The sequence below is a fragment of the Stegodyphus dumicola genome, chromosome 7, assembly GCF_044657685.1.
Source record: "Stegodyphus dumicola isolate Sdum_Otavi_A_Nest chromosome 7, ASM4465768v1".
In the NCBI taxonomy this organism is placed as follows: domain Eukaryota; kingdom Metazoa; phylum Arthropoda; class Arachnida; order Araneae; family Eresidae; genus Stegodyphus; species Stegodyphus dumicola.
The window spans coordinates 14,648,749-14,675,382 of NC_140774.1; the positions used below are offsets into that span (position 1 = coordinate 14,648,749).

Genomic DNA, 26,634 nt, shown 5'->3' on the forward strand with positions numbered 1-26,634 from the left:
CCGACAGACAGTCTCGCGGGCTGATAAAAATGTTTGATTCCGTACAGTGCTGCTCGCTATCAGATTGTTGAGTTTGTTAATCAAATATTCATTCAAGTTTTACAAAGTATGAAACGTAAAATCCGAAATTCAAAATTCAGACTTCCAGGTGCGCATGTTCGGGTGGAGGAATGTGTTACATAAAATTTTATGCTCTCCGTTATTTATTCCCAATGCGAGAAACATACATACATACATGGATATTACATACATACGGATATTATATACATACGGATATTTTTCATTATTTTAATTTTTTTAAAAGTAATTCCGGCCGATAATATTTGATAGCAACAATTTGAAAAGTAATTCGCCGTTTATAGTGGTTTCGAGACTAATAGTCCACTGGGCTAATATTAATAATAGTAATAATCATAATAGTATTAATAATAGTAATAATAATAATACAACAGAAAATAAATAAATTAACTAAAATGCAACTGAGTTTTCTTAACTGCTTAAAGTCAGGTGACATATATGACACGGTAAATTATTATAATTTCTCGTTAACTGATTTTGAATTTCAATTTTATTTGCATTACGTAGAGATGGTATTTATATTGACTTACTTGGTACAATGTGCAGCTTTTCTAATTTATCCAACATGCTGGGTACAAGGAAACAGTACCCTGCTTTATAATTTGCAATTAAGTCCCACATGTTGATTCCATCTCTTATCCAGTAAGGGCTACCGCAGTACAAAACTACCGTTATGCCTAGCGCTAGACATGGAGTGAAGCAATCCCAAACGCTCCAACCCACCTGATACACATAAAAGAATCCAATATTTATCCTATTAATTACATTTGTTCACAGAAAACACAAATTCGCATAACAATAATATGCATTACATTATTTTTTTAATTTCCAATGGCAAAGCAAAAAGTTACAAAGAACTAAAATCTTATAAACAGATGTTACGAACAATAGAACTAAGAACAAAAAGACCAAAATCAGTCTAAACAGCTTTCTTCCAGTATCTCGACTCTAGGACCATGACTATAAGACCACGATAGCTCCACATCGGAGCAGATGGTCCCTGTCCATTTCTTCTCCAGAATGACAAAGTAGGCAAATAGGATCGCTTGAAATTCCTATGCGATGCAGGTAGGCGGCAAGGCAATCATGTCCTGTAGACAGACGGAAAGCCGCAACTGCATTGCGTCTTGGACAATCGGTAATAAGAAAAGGACTTAACATTCTCCAACTTTTTTAAGGCTGTACGAGCTTGAAGATCTCGTAAGATATTTAATGTAAATAAATTTTTGAAAAACGATTTAATCCTCCAATAAGAAATGGCTGTATTATTAGGATGCTGTAGCAAGCTGGCACCTTTATTTGCAAGGAATTCCGCTTTTCCATCGTCCCCAAAACCACAGTGTGACGTAGATCCACCTCCTCGTGGTGCACCCTGGAAAGACTTTGTGGCAAAGTCATCTACAGTTTTGGCTTGCAGCCTTCCTACTCTTCCTCCATGCATCACATTATTTATTGAGAAATATGTATTTACATTGTGACATTATGTGAGATTTATCAAATTAAACTTGATGACAATTCACGATATGGAGGATTTCATTCAACACAGTGGCATGATGCCAAATATGCTGCATTAGTGATAGGCATTCGTATAGATTATTCAGGCACGCAATTCAGCATAGTACAAAGTTGTTTCTATTGACTTTGGCAGAGACATTCCTCTACAGAAACGGCATTAATAAAAGCAATAAATAAATCACGAGTTTTTATTGCACAAACAGGAAGCTCACGATGTGACATTTGTCATCCCCAATGCAGAATTGTTTATTGCCATTGTGTTTACGCGATCAAGTATCAGTGCAGAATGTTATCGCAAAAGCACCGGACCTGTTAGTATATCACGGAACCCGTTAGGAATCTTTTACGAAGGGTTAACTATGTTCTTGTATTATAAGAATTTTACATAGTACACATTGTCGCTCAGAGAGCTAATACAACTACTGACCGAAATTCTGACCTTCAAGCTTTCCTACAATAATACCAATTTAAAAAATGAATTATTAACACCCTTATTTAAAGTAAAAATTAATAAAACGTGTAGCCGAAATTTGGAATAGGATTTAATGGAGTAATTAATTAATTAGAGAAAATTCAGTTTGACTACGCAGCAATATTGAAGCTTATGTGACTAGGAAAAAAAGCCACTCTCATAATAATAAAATAATGTGTAACTCCTTCAGATGCTAAGTGAGGAAACTCTCCAAGACACATTGCGAGCTTCCCTGTGTGTCTAGGTAATCAGAAATATGGCTTCTTGTTGGACACAAATTTAGTGTTTTACTGTGTAATGTGCCGCCCAGAGGGTATGGTAGTTAGGGGAGCCTACTGCAGTACCAAAGCGCGCGAGTTCAAAAGAAAGCATGGATGTTTGTAAATGTACAGTGTCTGTGCTGCATGGGAGCACTCTAAATAGATGGCGATCCAAGTCCTCTGGAGAGGATGATGGTAGCGAAAGAGGAGTGGGAGAACTTTGGACTCATTTACCCAACTGGGGCATGGTTTTTGAGTTCGAACATTTGACTTTCTGGGACTAGCAGCATTACCCGTTTTATCCTAGTCATGATACTAGAATGAAACAAAGCGATCCGACGGAAACCATATTTCTGACTCGACTTCTAAAGTGAAATCAGCTGTGGAAGTTAACTTTCCAAAGCGGAATTCCTTAAGACATAAGTTAGTTTCAATCTTCGCATTTGCCTGCCGTTTTTAAGTGTCATTAAAATAAAAATCTGCCTTAAACGTGTTTTCTTTATTCAATAATTTCTTTGAAACTTTTCTTTAATAGTACTGTAAGGATTATGTTAATTTTATTAACAGTTAAATTTTAAGTGAAAGTTCCTTTCCTGTCAAATTCTTAACTTCAACTTACTACTTCCGGCCAGAACGTAGTTTTGGAATTTGCTGAATATTTAATGAGAAGGAGCGGTATTTAAACCACGAAGTTACTTACCGAGACAGAGAGAGAAAGAGAGTTTCTGAACTACGCGCGTCTGCCTTTTTGGCCGCTATCTCTCTCAAAGCTGTTATACGTTCGGCCGTACTCAGGCCCTTGCTAAGCTTCGTAGTAAAATAGGTTAAGGGGCCAACTCTCATTGTACCTTGATAGCTTTGGCTATACTTAGTTAGTTAATCTTAGTTTTAGTTTAATTCTTAGTCTTTTAAGTTCAAGTCCAAAGTGCGGACTTTATTTGTTCACTCCCAGGCGGAGTTTTGTTAAATCTTGTAGAAATAATAAAGGGTTATTTACCCTTCTCTCTTGTTGTTTCCTGTCTTCGAACTCTAGCGATTATTCGCATATCAGTTCCTAGGTTCCTCACTTCCAACATTAGAATTTCAAGTGACGAACCTTACAGTACTAAATACATTTTCCTGCGGTATATTAGAATCAACTCGCTGTTTTTAAAAGCAATAAATGGTTCATCATTTGCCAATATTATTTTCATTTATCAAAAGATCTATCTGCAAATTTTCTTCGCTTTATATCAGTTTTTTAAAACTAAATCATAAATGAAACGCTACATTCTTCAGACAGAAACCACAGAGCTCTGTTATTTCAGTAATAAACTTAATAGTTGTTTAGATCGCAATCATTGGTGTCAATACTAAAGTTTTCATTTATGCTTAAGACTTATTATAGTTTGAATTATAATTCATAAAGTTGTTTCTAATTTAATTAAACTGAATCTTAGAGAATGTTTTTAAATTCGTTTATTTATAGATTTATTCATTTGAATTAGGGATTGTTCTTTAAGATGATCTTATAAATATTGAGAAAGATCATTACCGGACACCAGTTGAAAACGGCGTTTCCGCTCTTCAAGTTATAATCAAAAGCAATGTTTTCGAACTCCGATATTAACATCTGAAAGAAAAAGGAGCATAAATTTGTTAAATCATAGGGGTGGGTTTGAAATCAAAAATCAACTCTCTGTTATATAACTCTCCATCTTCGTTATTTCACATAATATGAAACAACGAAAGTAGTTGACAACAAAATTAGAAACTTCCAATATATTTTTAACGACTCTTTACTATCGCTACCTGACTTATTTTTTAGAGTCTGAACGCAATCTATCAGCTATTTTTCAAGAAATATCAGTATGAAGAATGAGAAATTTAAGAATTAATCTCGAAATGAGCAAGTTTTTTTTTTCTTATTAATACCTAAATTTGATTGAGAGATTGTGTTTCGTGGTTTAAAGCAAGCAATAGACAGTGAAATTTGATCTGTCTCTTTGCGAATTATGCGTGTAAAGGTATGGAGATGTTATACTTATTAAAGGATAGTGAATACTGTATATTCGTATACGTTTAGTATTTTTATTACAGAGAATTAAATTTTACAACAAGCATTAAAAATTAGATATCGTATTCAAAAAACATACTCACTATAAAATTCAAGTCTCTTTCATAAAACTTCCTATCTCCTTTTGATAAATTGTATAACTCTGTAAGTTTAAACCATAATTACACGTAATATTCGATTAAACTTCCTGGATTATCAGGCAAATTTTTGCCACTTCTTAGTGATCAACATACACACGTACAAGAAAAGAATTTTCTTTTTCTTTAATTAAAAAAAAAATGTGAAAGCTTCCAGATTTTATATTACGTCCAAAGGAACATTTTTTAACGTTTTATGTGTTACTTTTATTTATTAAATGTCATGCATGTTCTTCGCTCTTAAACCATAAAATTCAATAACAACAATATCATAAAATATTTAAAAAGAACATGTCTTTAGAATTTACGATACACAGTTTCGCGCGCTTGAAATAGAAATGCTTTTTAACACAGTGTCGCCATTGCTCGCTTTGAAATCGTTGAGTTTGTTAATAAAAAATTGCTTAAAGTTTTGCAAAATATGAAATAGATATTAAAACAAATTCCAAATTTGGGCTTCCAGATGCTTATATTCGAATGAAGTACTATGTTATTCAAAATTTGATTTCTCTAGGTACCGTTGTTTTTTCATACTGCGAGAAATATACATACATTCATGCAGCTTCTTTATTATTTAATTTCTTTAAATATAATGCAGAGCTGTTATACTTGGTGGCAACAATCTGAAAAGTGAAACATCGTTTCATAGTGGACGACGTAAGGTGTCGAAACGAAATTAATAGTCCTTTTGGACAAATTGCCCCTTTGATGAAAATGGATTTAAAAAATTTACTTTTTTGCAGTTTGGCTTGCACTTAAAAAAAATTAAAACGTGAACAGAAACCTGGCATCCGCTTATTGTTGGCTGATAGCGCAATGGTATTTCAAATTTTTTACAGGGAAAAAATAAAGGTTCACAATCAGCATAGTAAAATGGTAGCCTTAGAGTTATAGCTTCTAAGAATGTCAACACTCATTTACTTAAATTACATTTTCACTCACTGTTTATATTCATTTAGCGTTGAAGACACGTTCAAGTGCAAGAAAGAATAGCCATAATAAGTGACGTGTTAGAATAAAACTTACAATTGGAAATTAATGTCTGCCAGCAACAATTTACGAAAATACGTTCTGAAGCTACCTTTCATAGAAATCATTCATCAAATACATTCATTTTATGCAACGGAATAGAGAACGAATTATCTTTTCGATTTTGGCTTTTTAAAAGAGCACTGTACTATTATTTATTAAAATTATTCGAGAAAATTATATTCTTTGCATAGTCCAAAAATCTGTCAATAATCTGTCAAATCACACTATAAAGTTCCGAATATACGTAAATTATTACCCCTGCTGAATGAACTAGGCCCTTTGGGAGGCCTGTGGTACCAGAGGTAAAATTTAGAAAAGCGGGATAGTTGAAAGGAAGTTGCTCGAAAACTATGTCAGGAATGCTACCATCAGGATTTCGACCGCTTTCCACAAACTCCTCTAAAAAGATACTTTAAAAAAGAAACGTTAACAAAGAGAAGTTAAATTTCATAACATTATAGATAATTGTGCATTATATTAATTACATTAGAGTGCAATTTAAAGTATAATTATTAGAGCACATAGGTATTAGACTACATTAGAGTATTAAGTATTACAGTACATTAGAGCATAATTATTAGAATGCAGTATTTTAATTCCATTAGAGTTTTAAAATAAAACTGACGGAAAATGTATTATGTATAAAACGGCTACATATACATTTTTCGTTTAGGTTTTCATAATCTTTTTAACGATTAGTGAAATAGTGAAGCAATCTGACAGAATCTGGCTGAATGTTTATTCAGAGAGAGAATCTGAACGTAATCTGAATCTAATATAAAATATATATAATGTAATATATATATATATATATATATATACATATATATTTATATATATATATATATATATATATATATAATATATATAATTTATTATATATATATATATATATAATAGTAGGTAGATTGCAGTGATTGCAGTGATCTTGCTAAAATGTTACCAGGAGCTGCAGCTCCACGAAATAGTTCAACGCTGTACGACTAAAATATGAACTAAAAAGAATTAAAAAAAAAAATCTGGAAAAACTGTAAACACGCGAAAAAAACCGTAAAATTAATGTTGGAAGACATGCAAATGCATGAAAAAATATCTGACCGTTCTAAATTTTGAGACCAAATGGGTCTTACGTCTCATTACTAGTTAGCTTTACAATTTCTATATATATATATATATATATATATATATATATATATATATTTGTTTCAGAAGAAAATAGTAAAGTTAAATTAAATTTAAATAATTCTCTTTCGTCATTGCTGCAAGGAATGAAATTTGAATTTAACAAATATTCTCTATTCGTATAAATAAATATAAAATTTTCTATTCGTATAAAGCAAATATAAAATAAAAATTTAAAATATAATTAAGAAATTAATTGCAAAGAAAAAAATAAAAATAATTATTATTACTGCGAACTAATTTACAATATCATTTAAATTCTAAGAATAATTAAAATTTAAATGATATTGTAAAAGCAAATATAACGTATAAAGTAAATGTACTAATTTACAATATAATTTAAATTCTAAGTATTCTTAGGATTTATATTTAATCTATTCTTAGGATTATCATTTAAATTTTCTATTTCTTAGTTAAATTTTAAATTTTAATTTTATATTTGCTTTATACCAATAGAGAATATTTGTTAAATTCATCTGAATATATTCTCTAATACAATATATATAGTCTCTAATCTAGTATAATATATCTGAATATAATCTGACCGAAGGTTTATCGCAGTGTAATTTGAATCTAATATAATATATATATATACTCTAATATATATATATATATATATAGTCTCTAGTATATATATTCTCTAATCCAGCGGTCGCCAACCAGTGGTCTACGGGCCACCATGAAACCTTTTTGCTGGTCCGCAAAAAAATTGGGACATTATTTATATTTTTATGAAGATTCGGTTAAAAAATTGACGAGTAACAAAACCTATGATGGAATATGGATTATACGTTTGACATCCATGGATATGCTGCTGTTATCAATATTAGAGCCAACTGGAATGCCTTTTCCTTTTGAATTACAAATAAATGCTCCTGTAGTCGTTAATAACACAGTTTTTCTCCGTGTCAATAGGCAACTTGATGGATTTTTATAAGAACCATCTGCATTCTTGTTTATAATTGCATCACTAGAAGTTTCCGTTTTAGTTTTGTCTAACTGTTGATCAATGGTGCCATTGCTGAGTAAGTGATAATTATTTTGTTTACAATAATTAAAAATTGGTGGCATAACACTTTCAGTTTATTAATAGTGCTTTGCGTTTACTGTTTTGTTCTTGCTTTTCGTGAAGTTCCTTTCCAGTGATATGGAAATGGGAAGCTTTCTGTACAGAAAGGTAAGATTTTTTGTACTTTTCATACAATTTTTCAATGTGAAAAGAATATGTGTAGTTTGCTGATTATTATTGCATAAATGTGTTTTGTGTTTATCTTTTTTAAAAGTCATACTAGTTGTCCGCCAAATATAAAATTATATATGCAGTGGTCCGTGAAGTTCTAAGGGTAACGACCGCTGCTCTAATCTAATATATCTGAATATAATATGACAGAAGACTTATTCCGATATAGACATTCTGAATATGATCTGTATCTAATATAATATACATATTATCTCTAATATAATACATATAGCCTCTAATGTAATACATATAGGCTCTGATCTAGTATAACATATCTGAATATAATCTGATCGAAGGTTTATTCCGAGATAGACACTCTGAACATAATTTAAACTAATATAAAATATAGTATAAAATTCTAATATAATATATAGTCTCTAAGCTAGCCTAAAATAACTGAATATATATATATTCTCTACTATAATATATATAGTCTCTAATCTAGTATAATATATCTGAATATCATCTCACAGAAAGCTTATTTCAATACCGTACATTTTCCTGTATAAGCCGAGACATTTTTAACATAGGTTCCTATTATGCACGTTTGGGGTTCATAGCTTAAAGCACCTACGTATCCTCATGTTTTCCTCTTATTTTACAGCACCTACGGATCATACACCAGACAAAAAACTTTTACGTTTTCTCAAGTTATATACAAAATCATAATATTCCTTATTGTTTTGAGCAGTACAATTTTGAATTTGTTTTATAATGAGTTCCCAGTTATGGTTGAATTCTTGCAGTAAAACCTTACTTCTCGGCTTTTACAAGCATCGTTTCACAATAGGGAATATAATGTATATCTTTCTTTTTTGGCAGATATTACGCATTTGAACACAATTTATAATATTTCACTGAAAATGATCCAGATAAAAATTTTCATAAGTAATAAATTAAGTAATTACCCGTTTCTAATGTGCGAAATGCCACTGGTCACTGTCTCTTCCTTGGAGGGAATAATAATTACCTTCTCAAGTGTTGGACAATCTAAAAATATACATGAATAATTATTCCTGAATCGGTTATTAATACAATATGTTTAACCTGTTAAATGAGACAAATAAATTTTATAATACAAAATTTAAGTTTCCACTTCTCAACTTCGAACATTACGAAACCACACAAATGTTACTTCATACAGGTGTCATTAGTGTAGTATAATAGTACCTTTAACCACCAGGCCATATTTTTTTCCTTATAATTTATACATATGAAATAAAATTTGGAATATGAAAAATTCCAATTTCCTGCATGTTAGGAATATGGTAATGAATTATGTGTGCAGAATTGTTATTATTTTTAAATATTTTTCAAAAGTTCTTTTCTTGAAAAATGCTTAATCGATATTTTTCACTCGCCGTTTTAAGTCTCTTTCTTTTTGAAACAAATTTCTGTCGTTTGCTAGGTTTCTGCGTTTGTTGCTGTAGTCTCCCGGTGCAACCTGTTAGCAACGATGAGAACTTTGGCGCCGTAAAGCCCCAGTGTCTTTCTTTAAAGATGGTATTTGACCACAAGGGGAGGGGACGCGAATTCGGAACTACTGCATAGAATCTAAACATTTTGCTGACAAGCGCCCTTCAGAAGTTCCAATAGAACAAGTCCTAAAGAACTATACAAAAAATTTAAGTCAGATTCCAAAAACTGATACACATTTAGTAATAAAAATTTGACTTAAGGTTATAACAATTATATTAATTTTTAGTATTAAGATATACAGGGGTTGGACAAAAATATGGAAACACCTTTAAAAAAACATGTTTCTTTGCTTAATATGGTGTAGGAAACCCGTTGGCATCCAAAACAGCTTGCAGTCTTCTCGGAATGCATAAATACAGTTCCTGTATGTTTGCCAAGGGAATATTACCTGCAAAACGGTGGCAAGTTCAGATAACGATGTTGGCGGTGGATAACGAGAACGCACTTTCCGTTCCAATGTAGATCAGAAAGGTTCGATAATATTCAGATCTGCTGACTGTGGTGGCCAGGGGAGATGCGACAACTCCTTGTGCTCAGAAAACCAGTCCTGGACAATGTGAGCTGTGTGAACAGGGGCTTTGTCGTCTTGGAAGACACCATCACCATCGAGGAACAAAGTTTGTACCATGGGATGAACTTGATCGGCCAAAAGATTCACATAAGTCTTGGCAGTCATGTGCCCTGACACAGTGATCATGGGGCTAGCAGAGAACCACGATATGGCTGCCCAAACCATAACAGAACCCCCGCCATGTTTCACTCTTGGCAACAAGCAGTCTGTATTATAGGCTTGAGATGGCATTCTCCAGACGTAAACTCGGCCAGAAGTGGGAAACAATGTGAAAGAAGACTCGTCAGAGCATATTACTCGCTTCCACTGCTCTATAGTCCAGGCTTTATGACTTAAACACCACCTTTTCCTGTTACGGGCATTAGCATCACTGATGAGTGGCTTCTCAATTGCAGCAAGGCCAGCAATTCCCTGTTTATGAAGCTCCCTTCTAATTGTTTTGGTACTCACAGGGTTCGGTAACACAACATTCATTTCAGCAGTAACTTTTGCAGCTGTGGTCTTCTTATTTTTCGGGCCCACCAGCGGCCGAGCGGTAAAGTCGCTGAACACTGGTAGTTAGGTCCGAGGTTCGAATCCCGCGAACGGGCTGGCTGCATGGGCGTTTTCGTGGTTTTCCCCATGTGTAACGTATATACGAACCAGTTTCCCTTGGAAAGTCCTCCACGAAGGCATCCCTCCCCTTAGGCAGATAGCCCTCGAGATTTTGCCATAATCACACACACACACACACACACACACACACTTCTTATTTTTCGTCACAATTGCCCTTAATGATCGTCTGTCACGATCACTCAGGACACACTTTCGTCCGCGCTGTGATTTAGCAGATGATGTTTTTCCGCTTTTCAAATATGCGGAATAAATCTTCGATACAGTACCTCTTGAAACACTAAACACCTCGACTACCTTGCTTACGGAAGCACCTACCATACGTGCTCCAACAATTTGCCCACGTTCGAAGTCTGTTAACTCTGACATAATGCAATGACAACCTCACATAACAGTACTCCGACAACAGCTGAACTGTTTATCACATTTACGAAGTTGTATAGGTGGCGTCAGTAGTCAAAAACGCCAGCGCCACCTACATATTTCGTTAAAATCAATCTTTCTTTGCAAACATGCATTTCACAAGGTGTTTCCATATTTTTGTCCATCCACTGTAATTTAGTTACAAACTTATAAGAGATAGACCCGTTTGCGTTGAAAACTTTAAATGGGTTTGTATTTAGTCTAAACACTTAAGTAATTGTTTAATTTAAGTGATTGTAAATTTAGAATTTGTGCACACTTTCCATGTTAATTTTGCTCTGTTTAAGTGTTTTAATTAGTTACTTTGTTATTTTATTTAGTTCCGTTTTAAGCGTGTTGCGCTAATATGTATAATTATTTTATGTGCTAAATACATTGCATACATCTTATTGTCATACGTATAATATTGAATATTATTCTGTAAACATAAAAAGCTATTGTATATGAGCAGAACCTCTGCCACCCTCCATACTTATGCATTAATCTGTTATTAATATACTCCTCTTACAGCGTCCTTAGAGAACTCATAGGAGGTGTTAGTATCTCCAGATAGTACAAGGACGTGGAATAAATACTTGCTTACTCCTGTTAGACATCAGGTATCTCCATCTTCCATCAACTGTTATCTGCCAAACGCATGTTTCTTTATATTGTAGATATCTGAATCTATTTCTAACACAACACCTGATGTATCATTGGAACAGCTATAGAATTCCCTGCCAGGACATTTAATGCAATACTGCAGTGCATAACGGTTATAGCCATTTCGAATGCTTTGCCGTAATCAAAGAAACCAATCTCTGGGCTAGGAACATAAGGAAGGCCAGATGAAAATTTCTTCTGTTGAAAAGAAAGAGATACAAAGGATAATTTTCAGTTACAAGAATCTTCTGTATAAGTGAAGGCTAGATTAATTTTGTTTATCTAAAGTGAAAATTTATTTAATTAGAAAAGGAGATTCCAGTCATACCTAAGCAATAATTCCAATAAGCTGAGATAAACAGAATGGCTGAACTGTACAACTAGACTGCGATGCATTTCTTTTAGACTTTCTTGAAAAGGAAAGAAACTAGTTTAGATAACTTCTCGAAACTTGGACCTTCCATGAAACCAAAGGTTCTAGAAGGACAAGGAAAACTGTGTCTTTAATCATTATGGTGCACTGGGACTTGAATTTGATACGCGGATAGAGTTACTAAGCCAGCTTAGAGTATATTTAAATTATGTAGTCTTTGATTACCGCCTCGTTTAATTTTAATTAGCTACCTTGACTACAACTGTGTAGGCTTTGTTACTGTCTCGTTTAATTACGGCCTGCTTTCCGTACTCGTTTAATTGCTACCTGCTTTGAATACTTTGATTACTATTACTGTAGAATTTGAAAACTACTTTGACTACTGCGTACTTTTTTTCCATTTTTCTTAAGCCAAGAGAGAGTTGAATGGAGATACAGATTAGAGGAGAAGAAAGTGAGGTGACGTTTCTAAATCGAAAAAAGGAGCGAGTACGGACAACATTGATCATAAAGCTAAATTCCACTTAGCAATACTTAGCAACCAAAAGCGTGGCCAACAGCGTAGCTTTGTCGCAACAATACTTCATGCAAGAGCTTGATATTAACACTTCGACGGTTGCAAGATTAATCAAATAACTCGAAATTCTTTCTTCCCAAATACGCATACACATATTCAGTCATAAATCTGTAATGCGAGCTGCGTATTTTTGAGTCTACTGCGAAGCGTACCTGGAATGCGAGCTGAGCTCGTTGATGACTATCAAAAGGTAAGCACATACCCATAGGAAACATAGAGGAAACATAAGGGTAAAATAAATATTGTTATATGTTATATGCACTTTTAAAAAGCGCTGTTTCGTCTGCAGGGAATTATGACATATGTAGCAGTGAGAAAAGGGGATTTAAGACTAGGACGTCTAGGTATTAACCGCTTAATGACCGAATTTACACTTGTTACCATAAATTAAGGAAAAATCACAAAAATAGCGATAACTCCCTCAAAAATAAGGCAATCCGTGTAAAATTTGAATATGTTGCCACGGAAGAGTAGCTGAGTAAAACTGCGATATGCGAATTAGTGGCGCTGCTTTCGGAATATGTCTTCTGCGAGGAGCATAAAAGTCCATGTTTGAGAGCAAGCCCACATATTTCACTGTGATAGTGATATCAGAAATCTGAGATAGCCAATTCGTAACAATGACCTCCAGGCATCATTTGCCTGCAGAACTGCGATGGAGAGCCATTGGGAGCCATTGGGAGACTAGCTGTTGACCAAGTCAAACAGAAGTAGCCGGACGGCTAAATGTGAGTCCTTCTGTGGTTCATAGACTTTGAAGGCAATTTCAAACAACAGACTTGGCATCTAGGAGGTTCAGCCAAGGACGGCCAACGACGAGCGCCGATGACCGATATTTGACATTATGTGCAAGCTGGTATAGCACCGGTACTCCGACTCTTCTTAGATCCTCCCTTGCTGCAGCCACCGAAAGGTTCGTGTCAACGTCAATTGTGCGTAGAAGGCTTCACGAAGGTGGTCTGTATGCGAGGCGACCAGCCATTTGTGTGCCACTCACGTCATAGAAGGGACCGTTTTCAGTGGGCACGACAACATGTCCACTGGACGCCCGATCAATGGAGGGCGGTTATCTTTACGGATGAGTCCAGGTTTAGTCTAGAAAGCGATAGTAGGCGTCATTTGATATGGAGAGAACATAGAACCCATTATCATCTGTCAAACATCCGTGAAAGAGATGCATACGGAAGGGGCAGTGTCTGTGTTTGGGGTGGCATGTCTTTGGGTGGACGCACAGACCTCCATGTCTTTCCAAGGGGAACCGTGAATGCTCAGATTTATAGAGATGACATCCTTGATGTTTATGTGCGCTCATATGTCGGGGCAATAGGTGATGCTTTCCTGTTACAGGATGACAACGCAAGACCACACAGGGCTCGCATCGTAGATGATTATCTTCAACAGGAAACAATTATGCGCATCGATCCCCGGACTTGAATCCTATCGAGCACGTTTCGAATGCTTTAGGGAGACGTCTAGCTGCTCTCAATCCGGCCCCTCAAACCCTTGTCGCGCTTGCAACTGTTTTGTAAGAGCAATGGCTCTCGCTTCCTATGAAACTGATAGACCGCATAATTGAAAGCATCACACATCGCTGTATGTGCTGTACTGCTTCTAGAGGCGATCATATTCTATATTGAAGGCACTTTTCCTATAGCAAACTGACACCTTAGATTTGTTCATTTTATGCATGTGCTAATTTCTATACTACCATATTTATCTGGTAATTTCTTTTTATGTTATTTGATACCTTACTATGTGTTGTATATTGTGGGTAAGTTTCATTAAATTCTACATGTAACTTTTTCAGTAATCGTGATTTTTCCTTAATTTATGATAACCAGTGAATATTAAAAATTATGCCGAAAATCCCTGACTTTTTAATACCATTTTTATTATCTACAGATATAACTCACGAGATGTAGCTTTGTAAGGCTAGAAAAACAATTTTTTGAGGGAAAAACAAAATATTTTTTATGGTTACATTACCCGAGTTAATTCGGGCTTCAATTAAGCAGCAAAAAACAAATTTTTTTCGAGGGAAAAGCAAGATATTTTTTATGGTTTATAACATTACCCGAGTTAACTCGGGCTTCAATTAAGCAGCCAAGAAAATCTAGCCAAAGGTAATACAGAACTGAAGTCTAGGTAATAACAGGTAAAGTAAAAATCAAGTAAATACGATTTACGATCTATAAACGTCACTGACAGTATGGTACAGTCTGAAAAGATGGTGTAATACATAGCGGCACATCACAGTCTGCACAGTACCGCCGTCACCGCTTGAAGGTAATCATTTCCAGCGGGTAACGACAAAAGCCGCTTTAACCCCTCCCACAGCTAAGAAAACACGTGCATGGCAGAATGTCGGTGAACCAATTACAAAAGCCGCTTGGACCTTTCCTACAGCTAAGAAAACATGTGCATGGCAGATTGTTGATTGCCACGTGATATTACGAGCGGTGGCATTAAATATCCATGAAATTTTCAGCCCCGAGTTAACTCGTTCGTAGAAAAATCGGAACGGCATCTATTCCCAAGATATCTCGGGCGCGGTTGTTAAACAGTTAAAAGTACTTCATCAGAAACACCAAGGTTTCGCATTTTATGCACATTCTGTAAATTTGCTGTAACAAAAGTAATCTTTACATAAAAATATATAGATAAGCAAACACATATTTCATTTCATAAGTATTATACTTAAAGATGCACATAATACTCACTGTCCACTATAATCGGTACATTTTCTAAAATGTTAAAATCCACTCCATTGTCTTGGTGATGGTCTACAGTGATTAAAAACTTAGGTTCCATCCTAGCAATAATATTTGATGCTACCTAAAATGCAAGGAAAAACACATACAACGAAGTCTCTTCAAAGTATTACTTATTTACTTTTCTGTTAATTTTTACCACTTTATTAAGGGACAAATCAGGGATTGCCGCAAGGCTATGAATAAGTTTTAAGTTTCGCAATAAAATACCGGTATCTTTAAAACGGCATGTAGACGCTGTTTTATGAAAAATATATAAGTTATATTATGTTAAAAGAAAGTTATGTTATATGTAAGTTACATAAGAAAACTGTGACACACAAAAGAAAGAGTTACCTGATTGTAACGAAATTTCGTATGCGAGAACCTATCAATTCAAAATGCAGATGAATAATATTTTATCAATGAAAGATCAACGAATAAATAGCTGAAGTTGTAAAACTTGGCAGCTGAGCATTCACTATTGTGTACAGAAAAGGAAAAATTTCAATTTTAGGCCATAACATCCATTCAAATTTAATATGAACATATACTATGAATATACTATACATATACTATGAATATATACTACCAGTGAGATGAACATACACAGTTGAATTAGAATTTGCAGCTGTTATGAAGGAAGCAGGTTGGTCTAATCGTAGGATCGCTCGACACATGTTTAGCGTTACCGCCATTATACGATGTTGACAGGAATTATTAAACCACGGCAGAGCACACAGCATGCAGAAGGCAACAGAACGTGAGGACAAAACGGTTGTCAGATCGACTTTCTAAGCATCAAAATTTGTCATTATACGTATAAAAGAAAGATCAATGGTCGCAATGACCATTGTCAAGCGACTCAGAGAACGGAGTCTGCGCTGCCCATTGCCTTGAGTACTCCTCACCTTCGCATACCAAAAAATGCGTTTACAATGTTGCCGGGCTCGTTCGACCTGAAATCTCTCTTACGGGAGTAGAAGTGTTTTCCGTGATGAATCCCATTCAGCCGCGATAACAAAGGAAAACACCCAGAATAGCAACTGATCTGAATATTACTTGTCACACAGCCCGATATCATGGAGTTACGATCAGCGGAGCTTTTCATTTGATACTTCCGTCTCTTCGGCTGTTGTCATTGGCATTCTTACAGCACGGTGGCACATTAACGATATTCTAGTACCCATTGTGTTGCTCAACTGTTCGAAGCACCCCGGATTGTATTTAAATAAGATAATGCCCGGCCGCATATGACTTCATTTCTACTGGCTGCATTTGCGCTTCTTTTGCCAGCTTCATTTTCAGATATCTCTCCAATACCTCAAGTTAGGCCCACCAACGGTCGAGTGGTAAAGTTCCTGAACATTGGTAGTTCAATCCGAGGTTCGAATCCGGCGAACGAGCTGGCTGCATGAGCGGTTTCGTGGTTTTCCCATGAGTAATGTGTTAACATGAGCCAGTTTTCCTTAGAAAGTCTTCGAAGGCATCCTCCCGCGTAGTGCCTTAAGGCAGAACACATAAATGATAATAATAATAGCATCACACGTTTGGGGACTGTTGAGCAGTCCCCAACGAGCCTCCTGAGATGTCATTGATCTAGCTCGACAACTGGAGAGTTTGGAGACAACAAAAAGTTATTCACCAACTTTATAAGTCAGGTCTCAGCTTGAAGCTTGCATAAGGGTCAGTGGTAGCTGAATATTTTTCTGATTTATTCACGATATGTCCCTGTGTTATCTGAATAAGTCCTTAAATTAGTCTAAAATGTTAATCTGTTCTTTTCCCTACATATGTATCGCATATAATCACAAAAGAATAAATATTCTCGATACGTCTCTTTTATTCCTAGAGTGTATGTATACTTGATTCCTTAAAAATTTGTTGGTTTATGTCTTTTCCCTTTATTTTTAATAATGTTTATGGGATAAGCCCCAGTTTGCATATGAACCTTTTTTTTAAGAGATTAAGTCACAAGTTAATACTTCACATTTAATATGGTGCCCAACATACTCTTTTTCCATTTTATGAAATAGTAGAAGCACATCGAAACGTTACACCAACTAATATATAAGATATTTTCTTTCCAAAGTGTGATTATCTTAATAGCATTAGTTAAAAGTAACGTATTTTGAAAAAGTACACAGTATAACAAAGAGAACTATAATATGCTGACTAAGGTATCGCAAAATTTAACGTGAATGCCATTTCTAAAAGCACTGAAAAGTTATGTATTCAAATTTTCGATATTTCGATTTTCGCATCTCCATCTATTTATCTTTTTGTCATTGAATCGCATATTCTGTATTTTAAAAGTTTCCATTTCCTGTAAATTAAGATATTCGAAGCATCTTTTTTTTCTTTTTATATTCACAGTAATTCAGATACGCAAAACTTTGAATCATTTGTTTTACAGAATTATAGATCTTATATTGTTAGAACATCTAATAATATAACACGACTTAAAAAAGCTGTTCAGGTTGAAAATTTTACTTTCAACTTCAAATTTATGTTATTTCTTTTGAAAAAGTTTATTACATCAGTTAAATATCACCGTATTTCTTTTGAGCATGCTGATAACTGAAGAATTCTGATAAGCTAAGTGTCGCTATTCTTAAGCTGAGTTCACTGTTATTGGAATGGTTAACAGTGCGTGCTCTGTTTAAGAATTAAATTTTGTTCCGGAAACTCTCTTACAAAAAAGTACAGTTTTCTTACTATCATCTTTTTAGGTCAAAATAAGGGATCGTTTAGAAAAGGCAGTAAATATTTCTTAGCCCAAAATTTCGAATTGAAAACTGATAGATGAAGGAAATTATAATGATAACTACTTTTATAACTTAAGGAACTACTTATACTTAAGGGTGCTACTTAAGGAACTACTTCTATATAATAATTATATTAAATCTCTTGTCCTTGGATAGTATAGTCCTGATGAAGGACATAAAAGCTTGATATACAAACTGTAGAGTTCCTCACTTTGGAATTCTAAGTTAATGTTGGAAGTGAAGAATCTAAGAACTGATAAGCGAATAATCGCTTGAGTTCGGTGACAAGAAACTACAAGATAGAAGGGTAACTAACTCTATATTATTCCAATAAGATTTAACAAAACTCCGCCTGGGAGATTACAAGCAAAGCCCGCACTTGGACTTGAACTTAAAAGACTAAGAATTAAACTAAAACTAAGATTAACTAAAGAAGTATAGCCGAAGCTATCAAGGTTCAAATCGAGCTGGCCCCTTAACTTATTTGACTACGAAGCTTAGCATGGGCATGAGTACGGCCCAGCGTAATAACAGCTTTGAGAGAGAGACTAGCCAAACAGGCAGATGCGCGTAAATCAGAAACTCTGATTCTGAGTAAGTAACTTCATGGTTTAAATACCGCTCCCCCTCATTAAATATTCAGCAAGATTCCAAAACTACGTTCTGGACGGAAGTAGTAAGTTGAAGTTAAGAATTTGACAGGAAAGGAACTTTAACTCAAAATTTAACTGTTAATAAAATTAACATAATCCATACAAAATGATTTGACAAAATAACTCTAATGTGACAAATGCTGTAAGAAATATATAATGCAAATTTGAAGTTTGCAGTTCGTTTCTTTCTATTCATATAATAACTAATTTAATGTAATTAAAGAATTTCTTTTGAGTTAACTGAACTAATATTAATTTTGCTACTTTGTGAAAAACTTGGGGTACATCATTTAAAGAATTATCTAATCGTTGCCACATGTTCTATTCAAATACAAATAAAGCTAGAACGATGTATAAAAGAAATTAAGCAAACAAAACAAAAAAGAAACAGTTTTTCACAGACGATTGAGTATTTCTCATTCAATTAATTCAGTTCTCACTTCGCGACAAGGCAAAAATATATAAAAATTCAAAATATCTGTATTAAAAATTACGAAGTAAATCTTAAACACTTATTTCCTCGAAAAAAATTCCAGAAAGGATTAAGCATAATTTAATTCGCAATAATAAATGAAGGCGTTATCTTTTTTGTTGCGAAATTAAGTTTCTCTATATGGGAACAAATCCACTATTCTGCTGTTTCAAATGTAAACAAGCAATGGCCGCCACCAAAAAATTATTAGGCTTAGCGGCACTTAAATAACTTTAAAATTGTTGATAATTCTAAAAATATTACATACAGATTTACTAAAGGCATGAAAACCTTAACCGGAAGATAAGAACAACATAATTCAATCATTTTTAAAGCAAAAAATGTACAATTTACAATCATATAACTAAGTAAAGAAACTGAGATCACCGAGCCGGGTAATAGAGTGGATATATATATATAAATATATTTATATACGTTTGGTGCGGCCGATTGCTACCAAAATACGAGGTGCACATCTACACGTTATAGCAGTCCTATACACAAAATTTCAACATTCTGAGGCTACTCGTTTTTGAGTTATGCGAGATACGTACGTACATACGTTCGTACAGACGCCCCGAAAAATTCTCTTCAGAATTCATTTTAAAGCACTTTTATAATTCTTTTGTAGGAAAAGAGTGTTTTATTCTGTCCTTACATACAGATATCACGGAAATACATCGTTAAATTGCATTTGAAAGAGGTCAAAATGGGATCTTTTCGTTGAAATATGCTGCCTGAAACTTTTCGCGATTACAATACTTCCTTTTTACTTCGTACAAGGAAGTAAAAGTGAACACTATCTTAATGGAACTATTTTCGAAGATACGCAACTAAAAAGCGCTCGTGACTGTGTAATAGATGACAGTTTAAAGGAACAGAGTACCTTTTTCCAAAAGGAAAGGAGCATTTAAATTATATTATCCGCAATCAAAATTTTACTGAAATTTTTATTCGAATGATATCAACATCACTTACTCGTGCTCCAAAGTAAGGTTGAGGTCCACCCCATATAGCACCAATGCTGGTTGTTGCCAGCATGGCGTAGACTGCTTCTTTCCTGTTTGACATATGACCTGCAAAGATGCTTTGTATATTTTCGCATCACTACAGGTAAATGCTTTAAAAATTGTGTTTCTAGCTCGCTCTTGATTTTATTTAATTAGTTTGGTAAATATTTGCGTATTTGCCTCAGACTGGAAATTTTAGATTTCTCGAGAATCTTCGTGGAACATCATACCCTAAACATTCAGCAAATTTTCATAACTGTTTCGTATCGGTAAGAGGCTGAATGCTTTTTGACGTATATGTACAAATGTTTTCCATTCTATTATTTTCAGGTCTTTAAAAATTAAATTTTAATGTTTCTTTAGTCTTTTCCTCTTTCGAACTTTGGTAATTATTTTAGTTATTTAACAAATGCTCTTTATCTTGTGGTATAATGAACAGATTTAGTGTCATGGAACGTTTAACAATCATAGTTTTTGAAAGTTTAAAAAAAATGGTAAGCAATTAATAAACAAGTCTTAAAAATATTTTAAAATGTGTTTAATTTCATTACTTTTTTTATTTCCTCTAATTAAATTAAGCCTACATATGGAACTAAAAATCTTTTTCAGAAGATGTTTGTCAAAAATGATATCCTACCAAGGCAGAAACTAAGACGCAGGAAGAAAGTGTTGCCGTTAATATATTGGCATGCACTTTTTTTTAACATCAAATCAAAAGCAGCATTTCCTTTCAACGGTAAATTACAATAATGCGGGTTTATATGAAACTTTGAAATTCATAAAATGGCTGAATACCAGAACTTTAGGTTTGGTTTAGTAATTTGAAATAATTAGGGAACGATATATTAAAAGCATTGCACAAGTGGAATAACTGCATAACAGCATATGCAGAAGAAGTCTTCTTTTGTTAATTAAAATTGTTGAGATAAAATTAACCAGACAGCAAACATTTAGTGTATTATTTCAAGATTTGAAAATTTGAATATTTTCAACATTTGGGACCCTGCTTTTTACTGCCAAATTCTATAAATCTTAATAATTAAAAGCATTAATAAAAGAATATATGGAAGTAAAGGTTAAAGCACCTAAACATTTGTTAGTTATCTTGAAAATAGCACTAATATTTTCAGGCGTATTGTGTTTCTAAAATTCAAAATGATTTTAATAATGTTCACAGGCAATATCCCTGTATATTGTATTTTTAATGCGAATTATGAAATAATACATCTTTGACAGCGGATGCCCTTCTTCGGTCTCATAAGCCTTCGAAGGCTGTGTTTTTAAATTTTAATTATTGATTCTTATATATTTTTTAGCTGAATCCAAAACTTTATTCTTTACCATCACGTCAGAATTTTCCTCAAATCGTAGATTTTTGTTAAAATGTCGAAAGTTTGCGGAAATGTGAGACTTTGAAACAGACATAAAAGTCCAAAAATATTTTCTCTTATAATTTATCATTCTTTGGCTTATTCTGAACATTCTTATAGCAAAATAGTTAAGAGATCTGATGGGGGTAGGCTCCCTTTGGTTTTCTAATGAAAATGCTATAAATGAGATTAATATTTATATTTTATTGCATTTTGAAATTATTTCCACGATTTGTTTCATTTTTAAGAGGTATATTGGACACTTGAATCCTCTCCCTCCCTCTTCTTGTTTCTAAATACACCTGTAACAAATTTTCAGCCAAACTAAAAGAGGGTGTCTTTATTGGTCCATACCTTAGAAAACTCCTCAAAGATGGTAATTTTGAGCAAAATATGGAAGTTGAGAGAATTAAGCCTGGAGAGCCTTTAAAGAAGCAGTAACCAAGTTTCTTGGCAACAAGAAAGAATCCAAGTTTTAAATCAACCCTTGAGAACATGCCGTAGAAGTACAAAAATTTAGTCTGTTCCTGAAGGCTCTTTTTCTAAGCTCACATTTGTACCATTTTCCTGAAAATATGGCTGCCTTTAAAGAAGAGATGAGTGATATTATTCATCAAGGCGCCAAAAATTGCAAAGAAAGTATCAAGAAAAGGGATTTCTTAGATGATGGTTGACTATTGTTAGATGTTACACCGATATAAACTCCATCAAGCACATTAAAAGAAAGGCGCGAAGCAGACATGAACGGGTGCACGGAAACTTCGACACGATAAATGAAATTGTGTGTTTTGCGTGCATTATCTTAGTAATAAGCTAAAAAAATTCTAAGGAAAAAGTTTTAAATATCTTACATTGGGCTTAATTAGGTCACATTTTAGCAATTTTCGACTTGCTACAAATTTTGAAAATTGCGATTTCCAAAATACCTCACATGATGAGAAAAAATTAACATCATTTTCGCATTCTGAGCTAAAAAATACATAGGAATCAATCAATTAATAAAAGCTAATAAGCACGACACAACCCCAAATTTTGCAGGTTTCTGTATTTGATAAATTGTTCTTCTGAAATGAACGGAACTATTTCATATATTTATTATCAAGAATATCATATCGAAGACTATGATAATTCATGACTGACATCTCGCCTTAAATCTATGTCATTATACTATACTTTTAAATGCATTACTCACACGCCACTGTATCTCCTTTTTTCAAGCCATGTTTCCTGAAAGCTGCTGCGTACAGCTTAGCCTCTTCGAATACTTCAGCATAGGTGATAGTCTCTTCGTAACCAGTCTCATCTGTAACATGAAAAGTGTGTTACACTGAGTTCAAACAATTGTTTTGTCTTGATGTAAAATACAGTGATAGTGCAAAAAACCGAATCGAAGATTAATACTAATGTTAGTGCTTCGAAATGGTAAACATAAAATTGCTTTTTGATAGTTAATTGAACATGAATGAGATATCACTAAAATACTCATTAAGTCTCTAAACAATATCCTCGATACTGAAAGCTGGGAATAAAAGAGAAAAAGTGAAGTATTAGATAAATTGATCAGCTACTTCGAACCACCTGATATATGGAAAATAAACTAACATATAAAATTACGCTACATTTTGGTAACGTGAACTCTACTACTATTCTTAGAACTTAAGATTATAACATTAAAAATATTTATGCCACAGTGCGAATGTCACCAATAGCGTCACGAGATGAACATAAAACGGACATACTGATGACAGAGCAACGAAAACTGTGCTACACTGCAAAAACAAATCAAGTATCAAATCATCAATAAGACCTGCTGTTTTCTTCATGATAGCTGTTTTGGGAAGATAACGTCTGTAGATTGCTGCATTTCATCCACAGCGAATTCTCGCTTGATGCTATCACGCAATATAATTCTCTTATTACTGCCCAGACGGGAAAGTGGTTAGTGACTCTGACTGACTGCCGTGCTGAAGGGGCGGCGCTTTGAATCCTGAAGAAGGCAATGATGTAAGTTGTCCATTTCTTCATAGGAGGCAACGATGACTCTCCCATTAGGTGTCTTTATAATAAAGAGTCTACCGCTCCTCCGCGTAGTAGTGGGCGACACTGATAAAACTGCTATAAACGCCTATAAAAAGGAAACAAACTCTCGTATCCTTCCTCGAGTCCATTTTCAATTTCCAGAGGGTTATCCAGCTTAGAGAGCGTATGTTCCCGAGAACTGGCATTATTGCTTGCTGCACATGTTTTCCTAATAATCTCTGGCTTCATTTCTTAGTAGTCTGGCGTTTATGCTTTATCTAACACCAAATTTAGGCGCCAGATCGGGAGGCAGTCAAAGTGTTAACATTCTGAATAGCTTCTTCTTTGATTTTGTCTGACACGGGAATGTCATCTGGGAATTTGGATAAAATATTGCCGCCCAACCGGGATAGTGATTAGTGATTCTGACTGCCGTATCGAATCCCGCAGAAGCCATGGATGTTTGTAAATGTGCATTATCTGTAGGATACGGGGCACTCTAAATATGCGGCGAGCCGAAAGTCTTCTTGACAGGTTGGTGGTAAGAGAAGATTGGTGTGAGACCCTCAGAACCGAACCCCCTGGGGTCCTCTTTCTCAAAACTGGGGAAACCGGAAAGAAGCTAAACTCGGGATCTCACCTATATGGTGCTCGAGGCTCTTGCCAACGACAAACGCATTTGACTCCTTGCCAGGATGAATGTCGTGGGCTTGGGCTGACCATTGTCAGAAACGTGAGACTGGTAGCAACAACAGGAAACGAAATACTGAAAGCATAAATTTAATTTCAATTTTCCTAAGCTACACGTGCTTTTTCACCTAACTGTAAATTAGATTTCTGTGTGAGTTACTTTTTATTGAAATTATTGAAAAAGAGAAATTGTTTTTTACTGCAATAAACTACTTATTAAAGAATTTATGACATAAATTACCGATATATATGAGAGCAATTCTGTCATCTCTTATCCGTAAAAGGTTTTCAGCAATATTAAATTCTGCTCCCCTGAACCAATCGTAATCCAAGAATCCATCACCAGTTTTCACTACAGCCTATGATGAAAAATAAATTTTAATACCTTGAAGAGAAAGAAACCCATGTTAATAGCAAACTCATTTAAAAAAATATATATATATTTGATATATTTGTTATACAATAACTAAAATTTATGGACTGCCTTAATCTTCATAGTACAGAAAGTATGCGATAAACATTAAGCTATATAAAATTACATTGGAATTTCTAAAAGTTGAATCTGTTAAAGACGTTGAATGTCCCTGATTTCAATCACTGGCTACTTTTTTGTGCCATAGGCTATGAAGTAATAAGTTCTTTGACGTGTGTCTAAGCCTTTGAAATCATCGATTACAGAATAAAGTTTTTGTCTTAAAATTTAAGATTGAATGGCTGTGATTGAGACTACTGCTTGTGCAGGCAAGCCTCCACATTATTCAGCGTCAGGTGTGCTAATCGAAACCGCTCAAGGACAACACGAAAAAGATTGCAACAACCGGTTTCTCGCTCTTCTGCTGCTGGCGTTCGAGGTTGTAGGACGTTTTTCAGTCTGTCCTCTCCCTGGCCGATGCGATGTGCCATTTTCCTGCTTGTCTTTGCTGTTCCTTCGATGCTGTCTGCTATACATGAAAATCCTTTTTAGTGAGATTTTTACATGGAAATTCAAGAAAATATAATTACTCCTGTTTCCTGTACATCGTTGCAGAAAATAATTTTTGTTCAGCTTTTCCTCCTTTCGAGAACTCTTCGCGCGCACGTGTTTGTGAGATCTGAAATTTCCTGATTTAAAGAAGAAGAAGCAGAAATACCATGATTAATCAAGTACGCTTAATGACTGCCATCAAAATTTGATTTTCTTTTTACACCAAGACTTTGTTTCGAGCTGATGGAGAAAGATTGACTTTATTCTGAGTGCAACGTTAATTCTGGTGATGCGCATCACTCGTGCTTGATGTTCAAATTTATTCGTCTGTCTGGTTGATAATTTTATTTGTATTAATGCTTATTTCAACATCAAAGATGAATAATAAAATATAATTGATTTGGTAACATACAGTTGTCATACTTTGGGATGTAGAAACTGTATTGCACCAGATGGCGCTGTGTGCGCTTGAATTCTTGGACTAGTGCAGAACTTGGATGATTGCGACAGATGTAACACGAACGCGAAACATTAACTAAAGTTTATATGTGCTTCTCTTTGTTTGAATATGTATTTAATTGTGTCGTCAATAAAATATAGAGAAAATGATAAAAGGCGAGAATGCGTCTGACAGGTAAGCGAAATTTCTTTATATTATTTATATGAATTGAGTTTTAGCGACAAAGAATGTATATGCGTATTTACATGGGGTAACTACTTTGATTTCGTATTTCCTTCTAGATCACACATTTTGATCTGCACGTTAGTAAGTATTTATGAGCTATTGCTACACAAAGCGGTTTACTAAGTAAGCAATTCATTTGATTTACATTTGTTGATCCTTTAATTCAAAACACGCCATGTAACTATTTTTGGTGCTCAAGTAACTCTAATTCACTACACTTAATTCTAGTTCATTTTTACATTTAGCACCGCAACACATTATCTATTATAACACTGCTTATTAGGTGTTTTAATATTTCAACTCAAAATTCAAAATAAATTTTTATTGCCAATTTTTTATGACTGTACAGTATTCCCACAAATTGTGTTATAAATAGGAAATGTTTTGTATTTCGTTCGAATTCAAATGCTTTACCAGTATGCAGAACGCCCATATTTGATATAATTTCTAGTGATTTTCATGATATAGGGATAAATGTTTAAAGCACTCTGCAAATTACTCATTTCCATAGTGACAATGATGATCATTGAAAGATTGTTAACTTAGGTATATAAACATTCTAAAAGAAAAATAGGTTAGCATAATACTTTTTTCAGTACTTCAC

General features: G+C 34.3%; 1 protein-coding gene across 2 annotated transcripts in view; it reads right to left on the reverse strand.

Annotated features, from left to right (window-relative positions):
• Positions 1 to 26,634, reverse strand: part of LOC118183308 (acetoacetyl-CoA synthetase-like) — a 64,817-nt gene that overhangs the window by 21,720 nt on the left and 16,463 nt on the right. For both annotated transcript variants that reach the window (XM_035352800.2, XM_035352799.2), the window contains exons 4-11: positions 24,623 to 24,740; positions 22,865 to 22,975; positions 20,271 to 20,368; positions 15,370 to 15,484; positions 8,881 to 8,962; positions 5,807 to 5,960; positions 3,860 to 3,937; positions 609 to 801 (exon numbers count right to left, since the gene is read on the reverse strand). In XM_035352800.2, coding sequence (XP_035208691.2) covers positions 609 to 801; positions 3,860 to 3,937; positions 5,807 to 5,960; positions 8,881 to 8,962; positions 15,370 to 15,484; positions 20,271 to 20,368; positions 22,865 to 22,975; positions 24,623 to 24,740 — 949 coding nt within the window. The remainder of the gene's footprint in view (positions 1 to 608; positions 802 to 3,859; positions 3,938 to 5,806; positions 5,961 to 8,880; positions 8,963 to 15,369; positions 15,485 to 20,270; positions 20,369 to 22,864; positions 22,976 to 24,622; positions 24,741 to 26,634) is intronic.